This window comes from Furipterus horrens, unplaced genomic scaffold, assembly GCF_987537825.1.
Source record: "Furipterus horrens unplaced genomic scaffold, mFurHor1.1.pri manual_scaffold_12, whole genome shotgun sequence".
In the NCBI taxonomy this organism is placed as follows: Eukaryota; Metazoa; Chordata; class Mammalia; order Chiroptera; family Furipteridae; genus Furipterus; species Furipterus horrens.
The window spans coordinates 55,515,328-55,537,527 of record NW_028327182.1 but is presented as its reverse complement, the minus strand read 5'-3'; the positions used below and the strand labels follow the sequence as shown (position 1 = coordinate 55,537,527).

The 22,200-nt window shown below is 38.0% G+C and overlaps 1 protein-coding gene across 17 annotated transcripts in view; it reads left to right on the top strand.

Annotated features, from left to right (window-relative positions):
- The window catches only part of DOCK9 (dedicator of cytokinesis 9), a 360,039-nt gene that overhangs the window by 220,035 nt on the left and 117,804 nt on the right, over positions 1-22,200 (top strand). For all 17 annotated transcript variants that reach the window (XM_090258025.1, XM_090258022.1, XM_090258018.1 and 14 more), the window contains exons 10-15: positions 1,727-1,801; positions 3,099-3,239; positions 4,076-4,279; positions 4,905-5,027; positions 8,733-8,815; positions 9,401-9,523. In XM_090258025.1, the coding sequence (XP_090114151.1) occupies positions 1,727-1,801; positions 3,099-3,239; positions 4,076-4,279; positions 4,905-5,027; positions 8,733-8,815; positions 9,401-9,523 (749 nt within the window). The remainder of the gene's footprint in view (positions 1-1,726; positions 1,802-3,098; positions 3,240-4,075; positions 4,280-4,904; positions 5,028-8,732; positions 8,816-9,400; positions 9,524-22,200) is intronic.

Here is a 22,200-nt window from a genome sequence, read left to right as displayed (position 1 = left end):
CCTTAGCCACCAGCAGAGAGAACAAAGTACCCTCTCCATTGTGGCTGTCACTGACCCATCACATGCTGAACTGTGACAGATGTGACTTGCGGTCTTTGCAGAAAGGATTATGTGAGAGAGGACATTCTATTTTGACTCTATAAATTTAACCATTGAGATTGAGAGTAACATGAAGGACAGGATATATGATAGATCAGAGTCACCAGAGGTGAGAAATATTGTAATTGGAGATGACTTCTCTCTTGTGAATATCTTAGAAGCTTCTTCTTTCTGTTCCTAAATCCCACTTCTCCAGTCCCCATGTCTCTTACCCTCAACAGCTTCTGTTCTCCAAGCCTTTATCCTACCTTTTGCTCAAGTTCTGTTTCTTCAGCTGTCTACTGGATGTTTCCAGTTGGAAATCCCACAGTCATCTCCAAACTCTAATGTATCACCTTCTCCACAGACTTGCTCTTCCTCCTGAATTATCTATCTCAGTTAATGAATTGCCCAGCCAGCAGGCTACTCAAGCTAGGAATGTGGAATTTTTTATGGGCCTTGTTGTGAAATGGAGAGGCAGTTTTGATAACCCAGGAGAGGCCATGTGGGTCTCCTAGTCTTTCTCCTTTTAATCCATTTCCTTATCCCTAACCGAGTGATTTTTCTAAAATGCAGAACTTGTTATTTTATTCCCTTGCTTAAAATACTGCAGGGTTTTTGTTTTGTTTTGTTTTGTTGCATTTTGAATGAAGCTCCCAGTCCTTAACATACAAATACCAGACACATTTGATTTACTTTTTCCCTTATGCCCAAACATTCAGTCATAGTAAATGATTTGGTAATTGCTTAGCTGAGACTTTTGCCTTTGTACCTGCAGTACCTCCTCCTAGAATGTCCTTCTCTCATTTTTTGGCCAAATGTTCTGGTACTTCAAGATAGGCCTTCCTCTGGGAGCTTTTCCCTGACCGCCCCTCCTGGTCCAGGTTAATGCTTACTGTATCTTATGCTTTCTTTTGCCATTCTTATTGCCTGTTTATATTTTGTCTTCCCAACTAATGTTCCTTGAGGGCAGGAAGTTCATTTCACTCATGTTTTTGTCCCTAGTGTCTCACACATAATAGGTGCTCAATAAATATTTATTTAATGAAACAGCAATGCCCCCTCCCTGCCACAGATGCCCATGACTGCCCTTCAGTATCTGCCATGGTTTTCCCTATTCTGCCATTCAAAGCATACCCCTTTCTCTTCCGTGAATTGTACCCTCAGTCTTAAGTGAACCCTAATTTTTCTACCATCTGGGTTAATTTTTACACTCGGTATCTATCTATCCATGCTATGCATCCTCCTCATTCAGCCTAAAATGTTTGTTGTCCTCCTTTTTGCTATCTCAGTTCCACCCTTTCTTTCAAGTCTGGTCCCTGTCCTATTAAATTATGAAGCTTTCTTGGTCGTAATGCTTAATTATACTCTTTTGCTTTGTTTTTGACTCTCCAATTGATTATCAGCTTCATAAGCCAGGAATCAGGTATTATTAACCTCTTTTTCCTCCCGAGGCAATCTCACGGTGTGCCATACTTGACAGTCTGTCCTTATTTGTTGACATGCAGCTGACTTACAGCTGAGGTCAGAGTCATCTGGCAGCCTGGTTCTTCAAGATGGGGCAGCTTTCAAACACACTTGGACACCCCTGTACAAAAAGGGGTCATTTAAAAATATAATTTGTATTTTTTGTTTATCTTGTTATCAGAGTACCCGAGAAGCAGAAATCAAACTGAAAAATGAAAGCAGAGTTAAGCTCTTTAACTTGGACCCAGATGCCCAGGTAGGAACTATTTTAATGTTTAAAATTTAAAACTAAGTTTGGGGAAGAAAACCTTTGACAGATAATGTACTTATTTATTTGTTTATTTTTGACTGACACACAATATAGCAGCAAGATAGAAAATTTAAGGGGAACAGGAAAAACAAAAACAACCTATAATGTTATCACCATAGCACAAACATTGTGAATATTTAATATTCAATAGATTGTTGAAAATTGAGAAAGATTTATCCACAGACATTGTCCAGTCCACAGAGAAAATATAATTTACCCATAAAATAATAGTCAGAAAATAACAAGCATCACTGCAGATGCCCAGTAGACAGTACTATTTTCTGACTAGCCCAAGCTCAGTCCCAAGTACAAACCTTGCAGTGCATGAGGTCCACATTTATGTCCCAACAAAATTCAAGACATGGCATGGCAAGGACCTCCAAGGCTGCCCACAAATAGGGTAGCTCTGAGGCGACAACAGTTCTGCAGTATTTCCTTCTGTATTTTTCCCTCTTCATTTGTGGGTTTTCTTAATAGAACTTCTTTTCCCCACTTACCTTTAATGATACAATAAATTTTTTTATGTTTCTTCATAGAATTCATAACCATATTTTTTTTGCTTTTTGATAATTTTTACTTGTGATAAAGTATAGCATTAAATTTACCATTTTAACCCCTTTTAAGTGTGCAATTTAGTGGTTAAGAACATTTACAATGCTGTGCAACTATTACCACTATTTATTTCTAGAACTTTTCATCATTCCAAACAGAAATTTTTTATCCATTAAACAATAGCTTCCCCCTTCCTCTTTCCCCTCACCCTTAGAAGTCTCAATTCTACTATCTGTCTTTGTGAATTTGCCTATTTCAGGAACCTCATATATGTGAAATCATATAATATTTGTCCGTCTGGGTCTGGCTTACTCCACATACCATACTGTTTTTAAGATCCATCCATGTTGTAGCATGTGCCAGAATTTTATTTTTTGTGGCTGAATAAGATTCCATTGTATGTATATATCATATTTATTTTAGTCATTCATCTGTTCATGGGCACTGAGTTGCTCATAACCATAATTTTTAAGTTCTGTATGATAATTTATTACATAGATACGCCATCACTTTTAACCATTATTATAAACTATGTACATTTATAAAATATTAACACTATTGTGAGTAATGAATGTTATATAGCTTTTCCATATGGCAGTTTCCTTAGGATACTGTACATTGATTATGGAATTTTTTAAAATGTGAACATAATGTATTTATATGTTACCTTTTTTTGTTTGTTTTTTTAAAGAAGCTTGACTTCTCATCAGCTGAGCCAGAACTGAAGCCGTTTGAAGAGAAGTTTGGAAAAAGAATTCTTGTCAAGTGCAATGATTTATCTTTCAATTTGCAATGCTGTGTTGCTGAAAATGAAGAAGGACCTACTACAAATGTAATTGTTTTTAAAGATTTTTTTTTTAAATAGAAGTTTCAGATATGCCCATTGCAACACAGTCTGGACATGAAATTCTAATCCTGGTATCAAGAAGGTACAATGTTTAGATCAGGATGTGGGGGGTTGTGTAGCCTGTAGGGACAGGATGTCTGTGACAAAGGATAAGGATCAAGGCTATTTCTCTTTCGTAGTCGGATCGTCGGCAGCCGTCCGTCTCGGGAGACGATGGTGTAGCTTCTTAAGAGTCTATCTGCACCGCCGAGAATGGCTGTGCAGTCCGACTCGGGAGTGACACGGTATCTGTCTCCTCCCGTGTTGAATCGACATCTTGCGATGATGCTGGAGTGTCCTCTCCAGTGAAGCTGAAGCTACAGAGCCTGGGCAGGGTGATATGGAGGGTCTGCTGTTGCCCATGCAGCAGACCCCCCCCCCCTCTTCGCAGCTGAAGGGTCCAAGGGAAAGACAGAGTCAATACAGCTTGGCTTCAGGTGCGCCGCAGGAGTTGCCGGTGTTGACTACAACGTCAAACCGCCTTAGGGACTCCGGCTCCGGATTTTCTGTCGGGGTTTACTCCCTTAGCCTTTCCCCTGAAGAGGTATGCCGCAAGGCAGCAGAGGTTTTTTGGAGTCAGAGTTTTCCTTCTCTGATGTGCCCTGACTGGAAGATCGAACCAGCGACACTTAGCTCGCAGGCCGACGCTCAATCCACTGAGCCAAGTAATTTATAGCAATAATCGTAAATAAGTCCAATAATTTCTTCTTTGATAGAAGCATTCTTCTTTTCCCCAAGAGTCTGAGCCATAGTGATGGTCTGGATTGTTTTGTCTTGTTTAGGTAGAACCTTTCTTTGTTACTCTATCCCTGTTTGACATAAAGTACAACAGAAAGATTTCTGCTGATTTCCACGTGGACCTGAACCATTTCTCAGTGAGGCAGATGCTGTCTACCATGTCCCCAGCTCTGATGAATGGCAGCGGGCAGAGCTCACCTGCCCTTCAGGACATCCTTCATGAGGCTACCATGCAGTATCCAAAGCAGGTAGGGGGGTGTGAGCCCAGTAGTCATGCTACTAAGACTTATCCTGCACATGCTATGTATATACATAGAAAGTTTGTAATGCATAATTGGGATGAGACTATTGATTATATTGATAGATTATCTCATTAGACAGTAAAAGCAAGCTGAGAGAAGAAGTGGTTTTAGATTTCTCATTTCTTTTTTCTAAACTCTGCTAGTTGCCTTCCCTACCAAATAGCTTATTTAAGCAGATGATGAACTACTGAGCAGTTCATTGGTTTGGCACTGGATGCTTTTTTTGTTAATATGAATTTTTTAAAAGATTTTGTTTATTTTTAGAGAGATGGGAAGGGAGGGAAAAAGAAGGAGAGAAACATTAATGAGACAGAGAAACATCAATCTGTTGCCTCTCATATGCATCCAGCTCTGTAACCAGGCAGGTGCCCTGACCAGGAATCAAACAGGCAGCCTTTTGCTTTGCCGGATAATGCCCAACCAACTGAGCCACACTGGTCAGGGCGGCATTGGGTGCTTCTTAATAGCTAAACAGCTTCACCACTCTTTGCTGCTCTAGAAACTAATTTTCATGGGATTTTTTTAATGTGGCTGTGAATTCTACTTGCTAAAGAAAATCATTTGTCCCCAGGGAATATTTTCAGTCACATGTCCTCATCCAGATATATTTCTTGTGGCTAGAATTGAGAAAGTCCTTCAAGGGAGCATCACACATGGCGCTGAGCCGTACATGAAAAGTTCAGACTCTTCTAAGGTAGGATGACTTTTATGCTTTGTGATGATAAATAGCAATTGGAAAAAATGGCTCTCTGTTGAAGTAGAAATGCTTAAAGAAATCAAAATTAAACCATATTTATATTTCAAAAGATGTAGACTACTGTGTATAGACTTATTCTTATATTTAACCTTATGTGTCCAATTTTCAGTGAAAAGTAATCCTTTGTGTAAATATAATGCTTCATTTAGCTGGACTATCCTGATACCATGCAATAATTTGTAGAGGAGTTATCAGCTTAATAGTAAACTTCCTGTCATTACAAAGTTTGTATACTATATTCAGATAGAACTCATTTCACTTATTGATGTCTCTCAAGTTCTAGAATTACTTGGATCCCTTTACACTTAAATTTGAGACTGAGACTAGGAGATGATCTTGCTCAGATGGTATGGCCAGTAGGATTGGTGGTTCAGGTCTGCTTGTGTTCTGTCAGATGGGGCAGGGTTATGGGAGCAGAGGTAGTATGACCTTAGGTAGAAGAAGAGGGAAGGAAAACATACAAGATGTATGTTTGATGTATGTTCAAAGTACTGTTCATTACCTGGGGAATGTCTAAGTGTGTACATACCATAGAATTATTGAAAATAGAAGTCATTTAGTCCAAGACTTTCTTTCACATTCAGAAAACTGTGGTTTACAAAGGTCTAGTTACCTTCTTAGTGTCACACAGCTAGAGTGGCCAAAGGACAATTGACTGTCTCTTGCTAGCATATTGAGCTACCTGGTTAGAGTAAACTGTTCAATGCAGTCCCTGCCAGTTTTGCAGTATTTTAATTTTTTAAAAAATTTTATAAGTGTCATTTGAATATTGCCCCAATACATTGACTAAGGACTGGTCAACAGTAGGAGGGGATACCCCAGAGGCTCTAACAGGTTTGCTGAGCTGACTCAGTTTCCTCTCTTCCTTTCTGTGACCACCCATACATCACAAGTGTGTCCATGAAGACACAGGGTGGTCCTTAACCCTTTGAGTGCCATGCATAATTCAAAATTTGGATCAATATGAGAAAAGGTTATATATATGTATAATTATAAAATATATATATATAATTATATATATGTGTGTATATATATAAAATCTGACGTAAAAAAAAGAGAACAAAACATAAAATACAAATTATTACATTGTTGTTTACATTTATAGCAATTGAAAAAGGAGCCGCTGGGAGCAACGCTGGCACTTTTGGGAAAATTTGTCAGCATCACTCACAGTGACGTTGGCACTCAAAGGGTTAAAAAACAGGTCAGACACATAAGTGCTGAGCACCTAACTAGCCTGGGTACTTTAGACGAATCATGTCACCTCTCTGGGCCTGTATGTTTCATCCGTAGTTGAAGGATAGTGTTGCTATCTGTCCCTACCTTCTTCTCAGAGACAGTGCTAGGATCAAACAGATAATGTACAAGATTAGGCTTATACGGACTCCACAAATCACTGACCCGTGTAGGACATCGTTGTCATTTATTAACAACTCTAGTCAAGTAAAAGCACATGTACCCAGATGCATTGCTTCAAACAGTATGCCTTTCTGGCTGATAAAAGCTGAGTAAAGTTTAATCTCTGGAGAGAAGCTGTTTTAATCCTTAAATCAAGTCTGTAAAACCATGGATGAGAGCTCTTTTAGATCTTTGATGTTTGGATTAATAATCAGTGAAGGCTAAAGGTAAGATCTACTCCCCTGACTGTGTATGCAACACATTTCCAAGGCCCATACACACTAACTTTGCTACTTCTGTTTGCCTGCTACATGCACGCTTTGAAATGTAGCAGCTCATGTTAGTGGAAAAAATCACGTATCATTGTGGGCTAGATGTTACATTCCATACTCTCAGTGTCCCCTGAGCATCTGCTGACCTCTGCTATTTCTTCATCACTTATGGGATGGAAAGCTCAGTCATGTACACATTGTTCCATTAATTCACACCTCCAAAAAAGCAAATTATAGCAGAGATTAAGATTCAACCATCTTACATCAGAAGTTTTGACAGAGATATGACAGATGGATGATTTTTTTTTTTCTGTATGTAAAAATTGTGTCTTCATGCTTTCTGAGATGGTGTAGAACATCTTTTAGAGTAAGCTTTTGTTCTGGAGAAATTTTTTATGAAAAGTCTGTAGGTGTCCACCACAAACAGATTTTTTTAAAGAAAGTAAAGGAATAAACAAACCCAAAGGGCAAATATGAGTTTTTCCACTCTGACTCTCACATACATTATGTTCTATTTGCAAGCTTGGGAAGTCTGAGAGCTCCATCCTCGTTCACTGAAGTGAAGAGTAAAACTTATTTGTGTTTTAGCTTTAAATTTTATGCAAATATTGCATTTTACTCCATGACATAGTCATTATTGTTAAACCTAAAGATAATAGTTTCTACCAAAATTGCCACTGCAGGAAAGTAGGCCATTTTACCCTATGACTGTACCCCTGAGTCCCCACATGAACAGGTCCCATTTAGAAGAAAGAGGAGGACAACGTGAGCTCCTGACATCTCTTTCAATCAAGATATGTTTTCCAGTTCACTCATGAAGGCAGCAATTTCCACAGCATGATTGGGTAGAATCATAATGTTTTGTAATGAAAAGTGTAAACCAAGCCCTTCATTTTTAAGGTATGGAAAGTGGAACCTAGAGAGTTGTGTTGGCCTCTAGGTTCACACAGCTGATTTCAATTTGACTTAGAGAAAGGCAGCTCTGTTATTCTACTTCTGAGTCTTCTACATGAGCATTTCTCAAACCTAGTGCACAGAGGTTACCAGAGGTCTGGTCAGATGTAAGTTCTGATCCAGGAGGTCTGGGGTGGGGCTTGAGACTCTGCATTCCTCACAGGTTCCCAGGTGTTGCTGATGCCGCAGTTCTGCAGAGCACACACTGGTTCACAGGCGCTAGATTACTTCCCCAAATTGGTCTGTCTCTGATGTACTTAAGTAATGTAAATAACCTTTCAACACAACACTCTGACTGAATCAAGCTTTGCATTGGTAACAATGCAATATCCCAGTACAAGCAAATTTGGGAAAATAAGTGTCATCTGTTTAGCAGTAAGGGTATAGTTGATTAATAGACCTGCTACATGTACATCGTAATCCAAAAGCAAATCTGCTTCATTGTGTACGATAGGTTAATCAGTCAACAACAGAAACTCAAAAATGGCCATTAGGAAGTGAAAATAGCAGAATTTATACTTAGAAAGCAAGAATAGAACAATTGAAAGCCTTGCCCTAACAAGTCCTATAATATTCTAATAATGAACATTTATCCCTAAATTGTGGGATTCTGCACAAGCCAGTGCATATTAGAGGCATATTAGAGCTTAGTATTTTCATTAGTATTCTCATTTAAACTCTAGTAATGCTTGCTATGAATACCAAGTATTAGTAATTATTGATAACTTAGTGGATGTATAATAAGTAGCCCTTAGTCTTAAAAAATTGTGAAAGCCTATGATATAGTATGGTTATTGCCTGTGAAAGCAACATTTTAGATAAGAAAAGATAGTCCTCATTCTATATTTGTTGAAAATCAGTGCTAGAGAATTTATTAAAGAGCATACTCTGCACTGAGTGTAAATCCAGCTATATTTATTATAGCACAATTTGCTTTTGCATCTGATACTACAGTAAGATGATAATTCTCCTATCAGTGGGATGCAGCATCTCATGGCTTTATTTTAATGTCTTTAAGGTTGCTCAGAAGGTGCTGAAGAACGCCAAGCAGGCATGCCAAAGACTAGGACAGTACAGGATGCCGTTTGCTTGGGCAGCAAGGTAAGGAGCATATCCTTTAAACTTTTGATATAGATGTAGATATGGGGGGGGGACGACAGACAGACAGACTTAAAACCAACCAACCTATTCTGTTTCATTGTCCAGAGACAAAGAGGATTTAAATATGTAAAGCTGAAAAATAAATAAGCCCCGTATCTGAATAATCATTTATTAGTCACAGAAAGGAAAGATACTGGTTGGAGGTTAGCCATGTGGAACTGGCAGGGTGAACAGGAATGTTTATTGTAGAGCTGAGATTCCAGGTTCTAGCCATGCCTCCAGCTGGAGATGGGGTGACAGCCCTGGGAGGTCTGCAGATCCTCTTTATTCTGTGATCTCTTCTTAAGCATTTGATTGTGTATGTATTTTCCTAAGCACAGACCATTTACTGGAAATGTTTTTTGTGTAAATTGATTTAGTTATGTTCATCCTCATAAATATCTTCCATGTTTTTAGCTAACGAGATTTCTGTTGACTACAGCCAATGGAATAATACTTAGTCTTCACATAGAAACCAGAATTAAGTTGTGGATTTATTTTGGTCTTTTGGAAACTCAGTTTAGAAGTATCGTTTTGCTATCTCAGGACGTTGTTTAAGGATACATCTGGAAACCTTGACAAAAATGCCAGATTCTCTGCTCTCTACAAGCAAGACAGCAATAAGCTCTCCAATGACGACATGTTCAAGTTACTTGCAGACTTTCGGAAGTGAGTCTCAAGGTCTTATTTATTTCCACATCTGAAAAATAGAAGTTGTTTGGTGAGGAGGGAGAAAGTGGAAGCAGTCTTTTAAGTTGCTCCGCTCAGACATCATAGGGTATATTGGGTAGGTGTGGGACCTTACCTCAGGCCCTTGAGAAGGAAGAAAATGTTTAGAATTGGAAAAGTAACCTGGTTAATTTGAATTCTGTAAAGGATGTTTTTGCTGGCTCAGTTAAGAGTAGGTTGGAGATAGAGATGAACCTATGGAAGAAGGAGACAGTTGAGGAACTTTTGCAAGAGGTGGGAAGGGACTCAGCAAAGCCACTGCAAGTAGAAATAGGAAGAATAAAACTAATTCAAGTTATGTCAGAGAGGCCCAGTTACTGGGTCTTGGTTTCCTGATTGGGTGTTAAGGTGGAAGGAGAGATAAATGGGTGGTAGTTTTAGATAAATAAATCCCAGGTTTCTGACTTACACAGAGCAGTGACTTGTGGTACTATTAACTGAATGGGTGATGGGCTGGGTACGTGGCAACGATAACTTATATAATACTTACTATTTATAAGCATAGTTCTAAATGCTTTACATATATTAATGAGCGTATTAGTTTCCTAGGGCTGCCATGACAAAGTACCACAAACTGGGTGGTCTAAAATAATGAAAATTTGTTCTTTCATATTTCTGGAGGCTAGAGCCCCAAATCAAGGTGTTGGTAGGGCCCACTCCCTCTGAGATCTCTAGGGGAGGATCTTTCCTTGCCTTTTCCAGCTTCTGGTAGCCCTAGGCATCCTTGGCTTGTGGAAGCATAACTCCAAACTCTGCCTCTGTCTTCATGTGGCTGTTTTCCTTTGTGTCTGTCTAAATTTCCTTCTTATAAGAACACGTCATGTTGGATTAGGGCCAACCCTAGTGACCTCATCTTCACTTGATTATATTTATTTGGTTGGCCAAAAAAATCCATGTGTTTTTTTCCACAAAGTAAAAGACACATTTTTTTTGTTTTCACCAATAACTATTGATTTGGATATTTTGAGTATGCATGGTATAACATTGATTACTCTTAATTAATGTCTTGATTTGGTTGGTATCAACTTCAACTGGTCTATCCAACCATGGGGCTGTCATAATACAATCTAACAAAATTGTTTAAAATGAAGTTAAAGACAACTAAGTGCCACTAGAGCCATCTTAGGGGTAAAACAAATGAACTTTTTGGCCAACCCATACAAAGACCCTATTGCCAAATAAGGTTACATTCATAAGTACTAGGCCTAGGACTTAAACATATCTTTTTGGGAACACAACTGAACCCTAACAATGAGGTAAAGAGAGGTTGAGCAATAGTGGAAGTCAGTCTGGCCAAGAATCTGCTCTTATCCACTCTATCATACGGAATTCATTTCTCAACTTATAAAAACAGATTTTCTTTGCTAGGGCTGTAGGTTTTAGAATTTTTCTGGGAGAATTCCCAGAATGAGAAAGAAGTGGGGGTGTTAAAAGATAATAAAAGAATGGCTAAGAACTCGCCACTATTTTGTACCACAGGGATCTTTCAGGTTTTATTTTCTGTTGTTTTTTTGGGGGGGGTGGGGGGGTTGTATATCAAAGTAACTATCAGTTTGCCTAGAACTGAAGAATGGCTGGTTAGCTTTTTTCTACTTCATTTGCACCATTTTCTTACTTTTCTCTTCTGATTTCTCAGAATTCTAAATAGAGCCATAATTAATATTTTTTAAAAACCTTTACTTATTTATAGCAAGAAATATACTGTCATAGATAATGTGTTACACAGTAACTATTGTCATATTGAGTTCCAGGAAATTTTTAGCCTTGCTCGTAGAATAAAAGTTATTTATTTGAAAACTCCTGTCACCTTTAGTTGAATAGGTTATAATTTTCCTTCACTATACTACCATGCAATTCTCAATAATTATGATGATCATAATGTAGGTCTGAATGTACTTGCTTAGGAAGGTAAACACACTATATTGTTAAGGAAGATAAAGTATATCTGTATGATCTCATTTTTGAAAAGAAAACATTTTTTATATTTTTATATGTAAATGAAGAAATTGATAGTTAGGTGGAAAGATAAACCAGCCTAAAAATAGGCATATAGGCTGTACACCAAAATGATAGTCATGGTCATCTCTGAGAGATGGGCCTATGAGTGACTTTTCACTTTCCACTTTATAGCTTTACATGATCTTTAAAAAAAAATTTTTAATTTATTTTTAGAGTGAGGGGAAGGGAGGGAGAAAGAGAGGGAGAGAAACATTGATGTGAGAAAGAAACATCAATCGTTTGCCCCTCACATGCACCCTAACCAAGGACCAAACCTGCAATGCAGGTATGTGTCCTGACTGGGAATCAAACCAGTAACCTTTCGCTTTGCGAAATGATGCCCTACTGAGCCACACCAGTCAGAGCACCTTTTATAATTTTGTGTGGACATTTTTTAGAACTAATATTTACTTTTATATTCTGACAAAACAAACAAGGAAGGTTTTTTTAAATATGTGATGGAGCCATTTCTTAGAAGTTACTTTCTAGCTAAGAGCTTAAAGCTTCCCTGCAGTGGCAGGTCTTCCAGTGTAGCCCCAGCTCTTGGGTGGGGCTTCCTCAGTGGAGGCCAAAGGGTGGGACTTTACAGGGTCTTTAATCAACAAGTGATCTGAGCTGAGAGCCTATTCCCATGATTGTCTCGAAATGTCATTTAATAATGAATGAGAAAAATTTTGTCAAGCTGCCCCAGCTTTAGAAAACAGCTGCCAAAGCTCATAAGCCACTTTCCCCCTATCCCTTATAATCATTATCAAGGGGATACCATCCAAGCTTTAATGAGAAAATAATTCTGTCTGATGGTATTGCTGGCATATATGCTCCAACAAGTATTTATCTAAGAAAAAAAACTTGGTCTATATTTTACACTTATTTGACTTGCTCATGGTGATGTCTTTACTCATTTCTGCAAGAAGTCTGAAGACATGAAGGCAAAGTATTTCCTTTAAATTAGATGTTTTTAATGTACCATATTGGATAATTCATGTAGTAGCACTGTTGGGGCTCTTGCATGAGACTGATGTATATGTGCTTATTTATACCTTTATGTTCTTTGTCTCTAAGTTTGACATTTATATCTAGTTACACTGCCCTCAGGCCAAATGGGGCTACTTGCGTTTCTCTGAACCCACTGTGTACTTTCACTCCAGCAGGATTTGCCCTCTGCCTGAATAGTGTCCCTTTCTGCCCCATCAAGCAGCAGCACACAAGTGGCAAACACATACAGCATACACATTCCCCTGCTGCTTTTGTCTCTAAGGCAACCTAACATCTTTCAAAGCCCAATCCATATTTCACATCCATGTTGGGAGACCTGGGCCAGATTGCTGGACTTCTCTGCTTGAGTTTCTTCTTTTTAAGGGAAATTGTAACAGTCTTGCCTTCCAGAACTGTGGTGGAAATAAATGAATATATATGTTAGGGTGATTTCTCACACTGTGATAGTAGTCTCATTTCCTGTTGCTTCTCAGTCTGCCTTCTGGTAGGGGTTATACAAACTCTGTGAAAGTAGTTATCATATGTCTACTGAATTTTGGGCTTCTTGTTTGTCTTCTATCCATAGTGCCTAATGCAATGCATGCTGTATCACATTGTAAGCAGTTAATAAATGCAGATTGAAATTTCTCAAATACATAAGTCAGTTACTTTGATTAAACAAAAATATCTCAAATTTCTTTCAGTTGCAGATAAATTTCTTTTAAGTGACACCAATGCCTGTAGGGAATATTTCCCTTTACAAAATGCATTTAGAAGACTAACCATCAACAATAGACCAAAATGCCTACACTGCTAGTTAAACACATTAATGGGTCCATACAGGAGGTAGAGTCAGGAGAACCGGGCAAAAAATGCAGATGTAGGGACACCAGATCTGTTGGCATGAAATGACTGCTAGTTTGATAAGCTATTCCCTTTCCCTCTCTGGGAATTGTTAAGCAATGAGAAGAGAAAAACTTTCCCTTTCCAGAGAGAGAGAGAGAGAGAGAGAGAGAGAGAGTTTGAGCTTCATTCCTTGGTTTATACACAGACAGAAGTAGTACCCAAATTCCAGATACCCTACATGTTTATACATTTATTTAATCAATGCATTTTTAGAACGGGTTTTTCTTCTCAACCATTGTAAATTTTGCATAGAATATATGCAATTTTTTAAGCATTAAAATCCCAGTCATGAGAGAGTTCATTTTGTATAACACATATGTCAACATCATCATCATCATTTTGCAAATGCATATTTAAAAAAGGGGTGCAATTTTTTGTTTTGCAAGGTTTTGCTTCTAAAAACCCAGGTTCAATAAAAACCCTGAACTTTTGAAATAGGTTTAATATTATGTTTTTTAAAATAATTTAAATTGGTAGAAACAGCTTCCATAAAACCTATGTGCTGTGTGGTATGGAATTAAAATCAGATCTGTGCTTGCTTGGAAATATTATACTTGGACATTATAATGCCTCTATGTAAGTAGCAACTAGAAGTAAAAGCTCTTAGCAGATGAAAGAAAGCAAATAAGAAACAAGTATAGTTAGTCACAGAAATATATAATACATTGTACAAAGAATTCCAGTGAAGAATGTTTAAAATTTGTTGCTTAGAAATCCAACTCTCTGACAAATTTATATGTGAATGATCTCAGAGTGATTAAAAAATGGTGAGGAAAGTACATATTTATTCATAGGTGAAAATAAGTAGGAAGGGGTGAAATATAATACTCTTAAGTAGTTACATTTAAAACTATTATTTGTAACAAGCAGAGTATTTCTTTAATAATTACTTAATAACTTTATTAAATGTAAAAATGTGTATTTAGAGTATTTTTAGAAATAATGAATGGCCATTCCATATTGAAACACTCTTAAGATGGCAATGTATACAGCTACTGTGAGGTATGAACATTTTTTTAAATTGTTTTTCTATTATAGTTGTCCCATCTTTTCTCTCATTGTTCCCCACCATGCCCACCCCACTTCCACATTCAGTCTCCGCCCTGTTATCCATGTCCATGGGTCATTCATACGGCTTCCTTGACTAGACTCTTTCCCTGCTTTCCCTCTTTTTCCCCCTCCTCCCCTGTTGTCATTGTTGATTTATTCCTTGTTTACCTGCCTCTGGTTCTATTTTCCTCCTTTGTTTGTGTTGTTCATTAGTTTCCTGTATTTGGTGAGATCATATGGTATTTGTCTTTCACAGCCTGGCTTATTTCACTAAGCATAATACTCTCCAGTTCCATCTACGTTGTTGCAAAAGGTAAGAGTTCCTTCTTTCTTTCTGCTGCATAATATTCCATTGTGTAAATGTACCACAGTTTTTTGATCCATTCATCTACAGATGGACACTTGGGCTATTTCCAGCACTTGGCTATTGTAAATAATGCTGCTATGGACATAGGGGTGCATAGGTTCTTTTGAATTGGTGTTTCAGGATTCTTTGGATATAATCCTAACAATGGAATTGCTGGTTCAAAAGGCAGTTCCATTTTTAGTTTTTTGAGGAAATTCTATACTGTTTTCCATAGTGGCTGCACCAGTCTGCATTCCCACCAACGGTGCATTAGTGTTCCCATTTCTCCACATCCTCGCCAGCACTTGTTTGTTGATTTGTTTATGATGGCTGTTCTGACTAGTATGAGGTGGTATCTCATTGTGGTTTTAATTTGCATCTCTCTGATGGCTAGTGATGTTGAGCATTCTTTCATATGCCTAATGACCCTCTATATGTCCTCCTTGGAGAAGTGTTCAGGTCCTTTGCCCATTTTTTATTGGATTATCTGTCTTCTTGGTGTTAGGTCATATAATTTCTTTATATATTTTGGAGATCAAACTCTTATCTAAGGCATCATTGGCAAATATGTTTTTCCATATGGTTGGTTCCCTTTTCATCTTGCTGATGTTTTCTTTCACTGAGCAGAAACTTTTTAGTTTGATGTAGTCCCATTTGTTTATTCTTTCCTTTATTACCTCTCCCTAGGAGATACAGAGGTAAAAATATTGGTGCGTGGGATATCTGAAATTGTACTGCCTATGTTTTCCTCTATGACTTCTATGGTGTCAAGGCTTACTTTTAAGTCCTTTATCCATCTTGAGTTTATTCTGGTGTATGGTGTAAGTTGGTGCTCTAGTTTCGTTTTTTTGCATGTCCCTGTCCAGTTCTCCCAGCACCATTGTTGAAGAGGCTATTTTCCCTCCATTTTATGCTCCTTCCCCCTTTGTCAAATATTAATTGACCTTAGAGACCTGGGTTTATTTCTGGGCTCTCTATTCTGTTCCATTGATCTATATGCCTGTTCTTATGCCAGTATCATACTGCTTTGATTATCGTGGCCTTGTAGTATAGTTTGTTATCAGGTATTGTGATTCCTCCTACTGTGTTCTTCTTCCTCAAGATTGCTGTGACTATTCGGGCTCTTCTTTGGTTCCATATAAATTTTTGAAGTATTTGTTCTAGGTCTGTGATATAAGTCATTTGTATTTTAATAGGGATTGCATTGAATCTATAAATTGCTTTGGGTAGTATGGACATTTTAATGATGTTGATTCTTCCCATCCATGAGCATGGTATCTGCTTCCATTTATTTGTATCTTCTTTAATTTCTTTCTTCAGTGTTATGTAGTTTTCTGAGTACAGGTCTTTTACCTCCTTGGTTAAGTTTATTCCTAGGTACTTTATTTTTCTTGTTACTATGGTAAATGGTATTTTTTTCTAGTTTCTAGTTCTAATATATTATTATTGGTGTACAGAAATGCCTTTGATTTCTGAATATTGACTTTGTACCCTGCTATTCTGCCAAATTCACTTATTAGGCTGAGTAGTTTTTTTGGTGGAGTCTGTAGGGTTTTCTATGTACACTATCGTGTCATCTGCAAATAATGACAGTTTTACTTCCTCTTTTCCAATTTGGATTCCTTTTATTTCTTCTTGTCTGATTGCTATGGCTAGAACTTTTCAAAGCTATGTTGAATAGAAGTGGAGAGAGTGGACAGCCTTGTCTTGTTCCTGATCTTAGGGGGAAAGCTTTCAGTTTTTGCCCATCCAGTATGATGTTGGCTTCAGGTTTCTCGTATATGGCCTTCATTAGGTTGAGGTATCCTCCCTCTATTTCCATTTTGCTGAGTGTTTTCATATTAAATTGGTGTTGTACTTTATCAAATGCTCTTTCAGCATCTATTGATATGATCATGTGATTTTTGTCTTTCATTTTTTTTATGTGGTGTATTATGTTTATTAATTTGTGAATATACTATCCTTGCATCCCTGAGATGAATCCCACTTGATCGTGGTGTATGATCTTTCTAATGTGTTGCTGGATCCTGTTTACCAATATTTTGTTGAGGATTTTAGCATCTACGTTCATCAGCGATATTGGCCTGTAGTTTTCGTTCTTTGTTGTGTCTTGACCTGGTTTTGGAATTAGTATAATACTGGCCTCATAGAAAGAGTTTGGGAGTTTTCCCTCTTCTTTGATGTTTTGGAATAGTTTGAGAAGGACAGGAGTTAGTTCTTCCCTAAATATTTGATAAAATTCACCTGTGATGCCATGCAGTCTGGGGCTTTTGTGTGCTGGGAGTTTTTTTTATTACTGCTTCAATTTCACTAGTTGTTATTGGTCTGTTCAGTCTTTCTGCTTCTTCTTGGTTCAGTTTTGGAAGATTATATGTTTCCAGAAATTTGTGTATTTTCCTGAGGTTGTCAAATTTCTTGTCATGTAGTTGTTCATAATAATTTCTTACAATACTTTATATTTCTATGGTATCAGTTGTAATTTCTCCTCTTTCATTTCTGATTTTATTTATTTGGGTCCTCTCTCTTCTTTTCTTGTTGAACCTGGTTAAAGGCTTGTCGATTTTGTTCATCTTTTCAAAGAACCAGCTCCTGGTTTTACTGATTTTTTGAATTATTAGTTTAGTCTCTATGACATTTAATTCTGCTCTGATCTTGATTATGTCCTTCCATCTATTTGCTCTGGGCTTTGTTTGTTGTTGTTGTTGTTGTTGTTGTTCCTCTCGTTCGTGTATCTATAGGGTTAGGTTGTTTATTTGAGATTCTTCTATCCTTTTTCGGTAGGCCTGTATTGCTATGAACTTCCCTCTCAGCACTGCCTTCGCTGTGTCCACTAGGTTTTGGGCTGTTGTGTGTTCATTTTCATTTGTGTCCAGAAACTTCTTATTTCTTCCTTGATGTCCTTGTTAACCCATTCATTATTTAATAGCATGTTATTCATTCTCCATGAACTTGAATATTTTTGAGTTTTTTCTTTAGGGTTGGTTTCTAGTTTCAAGCCATTGTGGTCTGAGAAGATACTTGATGTAATTTCAATTTTCTTGAATTTGTTGAGGCTTGTTTTGTATCCTACCATGTAGTCTACCTTTGAAAATGTTCCACGTGCACTTGAAAAGAATGTATAGTTTGCTTCTTTGGGGTGAAGAGGTCTATACATATCGATTAAGTCCATTTGATCTAGAGTGTTGTTCAGTGCCTCAATATCCTGGTGTATTTCTGCACCTGGAAGATCTGTACATTGTTGACAGTAGGGTGTTAAAGTCCCCTGCTATGAGTGTTTTGCTGTCAATATCCTTCTTGAAGTCCTCCAAGATTTTCCTTATATATTTGAGTGCAAATATGTTATATCTTTTTGATGGATTGTTCCCTTAAGTATTATGAAATGTCCTTCTTTGTCTCTTTTTATGGCCTTTGTTGTGAAATCTATTTTGTATGATATAAGTATTGCTCCCTAGCTTTTCTTTTTTTATGTGTCCATTTGCCTGAAATATTTTTTTTCCATCCCTTCACTTTCAGTCTGTGTAGATCTTTTGTTTTGAGGTGGGTCTCTTGTAGACAGCATATGTGTAAGTCATGTTTTCTTTTCCATCAGCTACCCTATGTCTTTTTATTGGAGCATTTAATTTATTTATATTTAAGTTTATTATTGATAGGTAGTTATTCATTGTGATTTTTTTCCCTTTGCACCTGTGTTCCCTCTCTTTCTTCTTCTTAATGCAGTCCTTTTAGCATCTCTGACAGTGCTGGTTTAGTGGAGATGTATTCTTTTAGCCTTCTTTTGTCTGGGAAATTCCTTATTTCTACCTTCCTTGCTGGGTAGAGTAGTCTTGGTTGTAGGCCTTTGTTTTTCATTGCTTGAAATATTTTTTGCTATTCTCTTTTGGCTTGTAATGTTTCTGTTGAGAAATCAGCTGATAACCTTATCAGAGCTCCCTTGTATATTATTTCCATTTCTTTCTTGCTGTCTTTAGGATTCTCTCTTTGTCTTTGAATATTGTCATTTTGATTATGATGTGTCTTGGAGTGGGCCTGTTTGGGTTCATCTTCATTGGAACTCTTGTGCTTCTTGGACTCATGAGACTTTTTCTCTCATCATGTTTGGGACATTTACTGTCATTACTTTTTCAAACAAGTTTTCTATTCCTTGCTCCTCTTCTTCTCCTTCTGGTATCCCTATGATATAGTTATTATTACATACCATGTTTTACTGCAGCTCTCTTAAACCCACTTCATTCTTTTCATCTTTTTTCATTTCGTTGCACTGTCTGGGAATTTTTTTCTACATTGTCCTCTAGCTCACTGATCCAATCCTCTGCTTCATCTAGCCTGCTTTTGATTCCTTCTACTGTGTTCTTAAGTTCAGAAATTGTATTCTTCGTTTTTTCCTGGCTCTTATTAATAATTTCTATGTCCTTTTTAATGCTGGTGTAGTTTGGAGTTAATGCCTGGTAGTTCCCCTGGTGTTTTTTGTAGTTTCCCTGGAGCTCTTTGTAGTTCTGCTGTAGTTCATTGTTGTTTTCTCTGAGTTTGTTGAGTTCATTGAGCTTCCTTATTACCATTATTTTGAATTCCATGTCTGATAGTTTGCTTGCATCTATTTCACCTATTCTTCTGGGAATTCCTCCTTTCCTTTTTATGGGGGTTATTTCTTCATCTTCTCATTTTAGGTGACTCTTCTTGTTTGTTTCTGCTCCTTAGATTGATCTGCTTTGACTTCCTGCCTTCATGGTGTAACCTTCTGTGGTAGGAGTCCTGTGGAATTCTGTGGTGCAGGCTCCTTGATCTCCTGAATCTGATGCTCTTGGAATGCCTTTTATGCCATTTATTTGGGTTGTCTGGTAGTAATTTGGTTTTGGTTGTTGTTGTGTTGCTCTTTGGTGGATTTTTCCCTCCAGCTAGCTGACTGAGAGTCATTCCACCTACCATGTCTTGTAAACTTTTGTTGAGCTGTTGCCAAAACAAAACCATCAGCCCAGGCAAGGAACCCACACCCACAAATATATCCCCCACCCTCAATCACAGTATCATCTGAAAATGAGCCAGTATTAATAAGGATGTAAACAAATTAAGAGTATTATAAGAAGGAAAAAGAAGTAAGAGTGGACTAACTGAATGAAAAATGGTCTTTGAGAGGGAAGGGGGAGGAGCAATAATAGTAGAGAGTAGGGACAAGGCAATGAGAAAAAATAAAATTTATATTGTATATAAAAAAGTGAGGGAAGAAGACAGAATGAAGTTAGCGAGGAGAAGCATGTAGCATTATGTTTAAAGAGAAGTTATAAAATACAGATATAGTGTGTGAGAGAATAAACACACACATCCACCCAAAAATAAAGTAGATGAATGAGAAGAAAAAATACACACCAGATTAGAGAAAAAGTTTCACCACAGCACTGTCAATAACTTATGAGCTAAAATTAATATACATGGGATGGGTGTAAATGGTAAAAAGAAAAAGAGAAAGAAAGAAAGAGAAGCTTAAGAAATGTCTGGAGGAAAGGGAAGCAATTTTGAGATGATAGTTGGAGAAGGAATAGTAAGGGTGAGGAATGAAAACCAGGCTAAGACTGGAAAAAAATTCAAATTTAAAATGAAAGAAGGAAAGAGCTGGAGGAAGGTACAAATGGAGTAGCAGAGGAGGACAGTATTATTTGAGATTTAAAACACCAAAATAGTGAAGATCTATGAATAAAGTTGCAGGAAGGCCACAACTATCACCATATCACACTTAATGGACAAAGATTGATCAAGGTGGAGAGAGAATAAGTGTATTTTATGAGTGGGAAAAAAGAATGTGAGATGACTAATGACAAGAAAAATGGTCTGGAGAGAGAGAAGATAGAATTTAAAACAAAAATAAGAGAAAATAAGATGGTAAAATTGCATGAGAAAAGGGAGCAGCAAAATATAAGAATTAAAATAAACTATAGTATAAAGACTAGTTGCTTATAATGCATGGTCTGGGAGGACAAGAAATGATTGTTGAAAGGATATGCAGGAGACAGATAACTCCTATAGATGATCACAGTGGAATTTTTCTCTATAGTGTCTGGTTTTTATCACTTTCTTCTCTTTCTGGATCTGTCCCTGGTGACATCAGATCATGTCCCGGTCTGGATCTAGGCAGCCTTTTCGAGACTACCAGCATCTACTGCCTGGGTCTGTCTCTTTCTGTTGGTTTTCACTCTAGTCACTCTGTAATCTGCAGTCAGGCTTAAGCACCATGGAATGGAGCCGAGTAATTTCCTCAGGTGGGGCTATTGCTCTCCCTCCAGCTGATGCCACTTGGAGGGAAGTGGTCTGCTTGAAGATTTTCTTCCACAGCACTGGGGTACGGTCCTCTGCTCCCCCAGCTCTCTCTCCCTGACACCACCACCCCAAACTCTCTCCAAGCATCTCTAGTCCACTCCTCCCTCCCTTGCCTGCAGCCTAGGGCAAGCCAGCGCGAGTGCGATCCTGTGCGCACTCCCCTCAAGAACCTCACCATTCCTCCCCAGTCAGCAAACAAACCAACAAATAAACAAAAAACACTGTTTTTTGCCTCTCAGAGCCAGACGCCACCTGGATCAGTCTTGGCTCTGCCAGTGGGCCTAGCCTGATTTCAACCCCCAACTCCTCTCAGAGGGAACCCTCAGGACACTGAAAAATCTCTCTGCATGCCCAGCTTCCACTCGCAGGAGCCAAGTCAGCACTCAAGTCTCTCCCGCGGTTCCTCTGTAATCTGCACCAGACAAGGGACTATGAAGTGGCCCCCTTGCCTGCCCGCGGCTACTGGGCTTAACTCTAGCTAGTGTCCAGTTGGTCATCCGGATGATTTCTCCACAATTAAGCCTGAATTCCATACTGGTCTTAGGAAGAGGCAAGTGCAGCCTGCACTCACTTCTCCACCATCTTCCTCCCTAAGCAGAGTATTTCTGACTCAGGGAAGCAGATACAGTTTCATAGGTGTCTCTAAGATTTTATGGAATGCATTGTTTTGTAGTATGTTGCAGTGTTAAATTGTTCGAATGAAGAGGTGGAGCAAGGCATTCTGTCAAGAAAATGTATACCTATATACAAACCAATGGGTCTCAGGGTTGATGCCACTCAAGAGCTTTATTAAAGCTGAGCAAGGCTCCAACAGTATATCCTTGTGAAAGCATACAGTGTTTGGGGGGGGCTGTTGACAGCTCTCTGTAAATAGTTGTTGAAAGCACAATTTTCTGGTAGTAGGAAAGGATATTGTGATTGTGAACAAATCACAGAATGGGCACAAAATGTAGGGGTAATGCTTTGCTGTACCTGGGTATCTTTTGGCTATAAATCTTTTAACTAAAGGTGGAATGTGTGAAAAATTATTTACTTG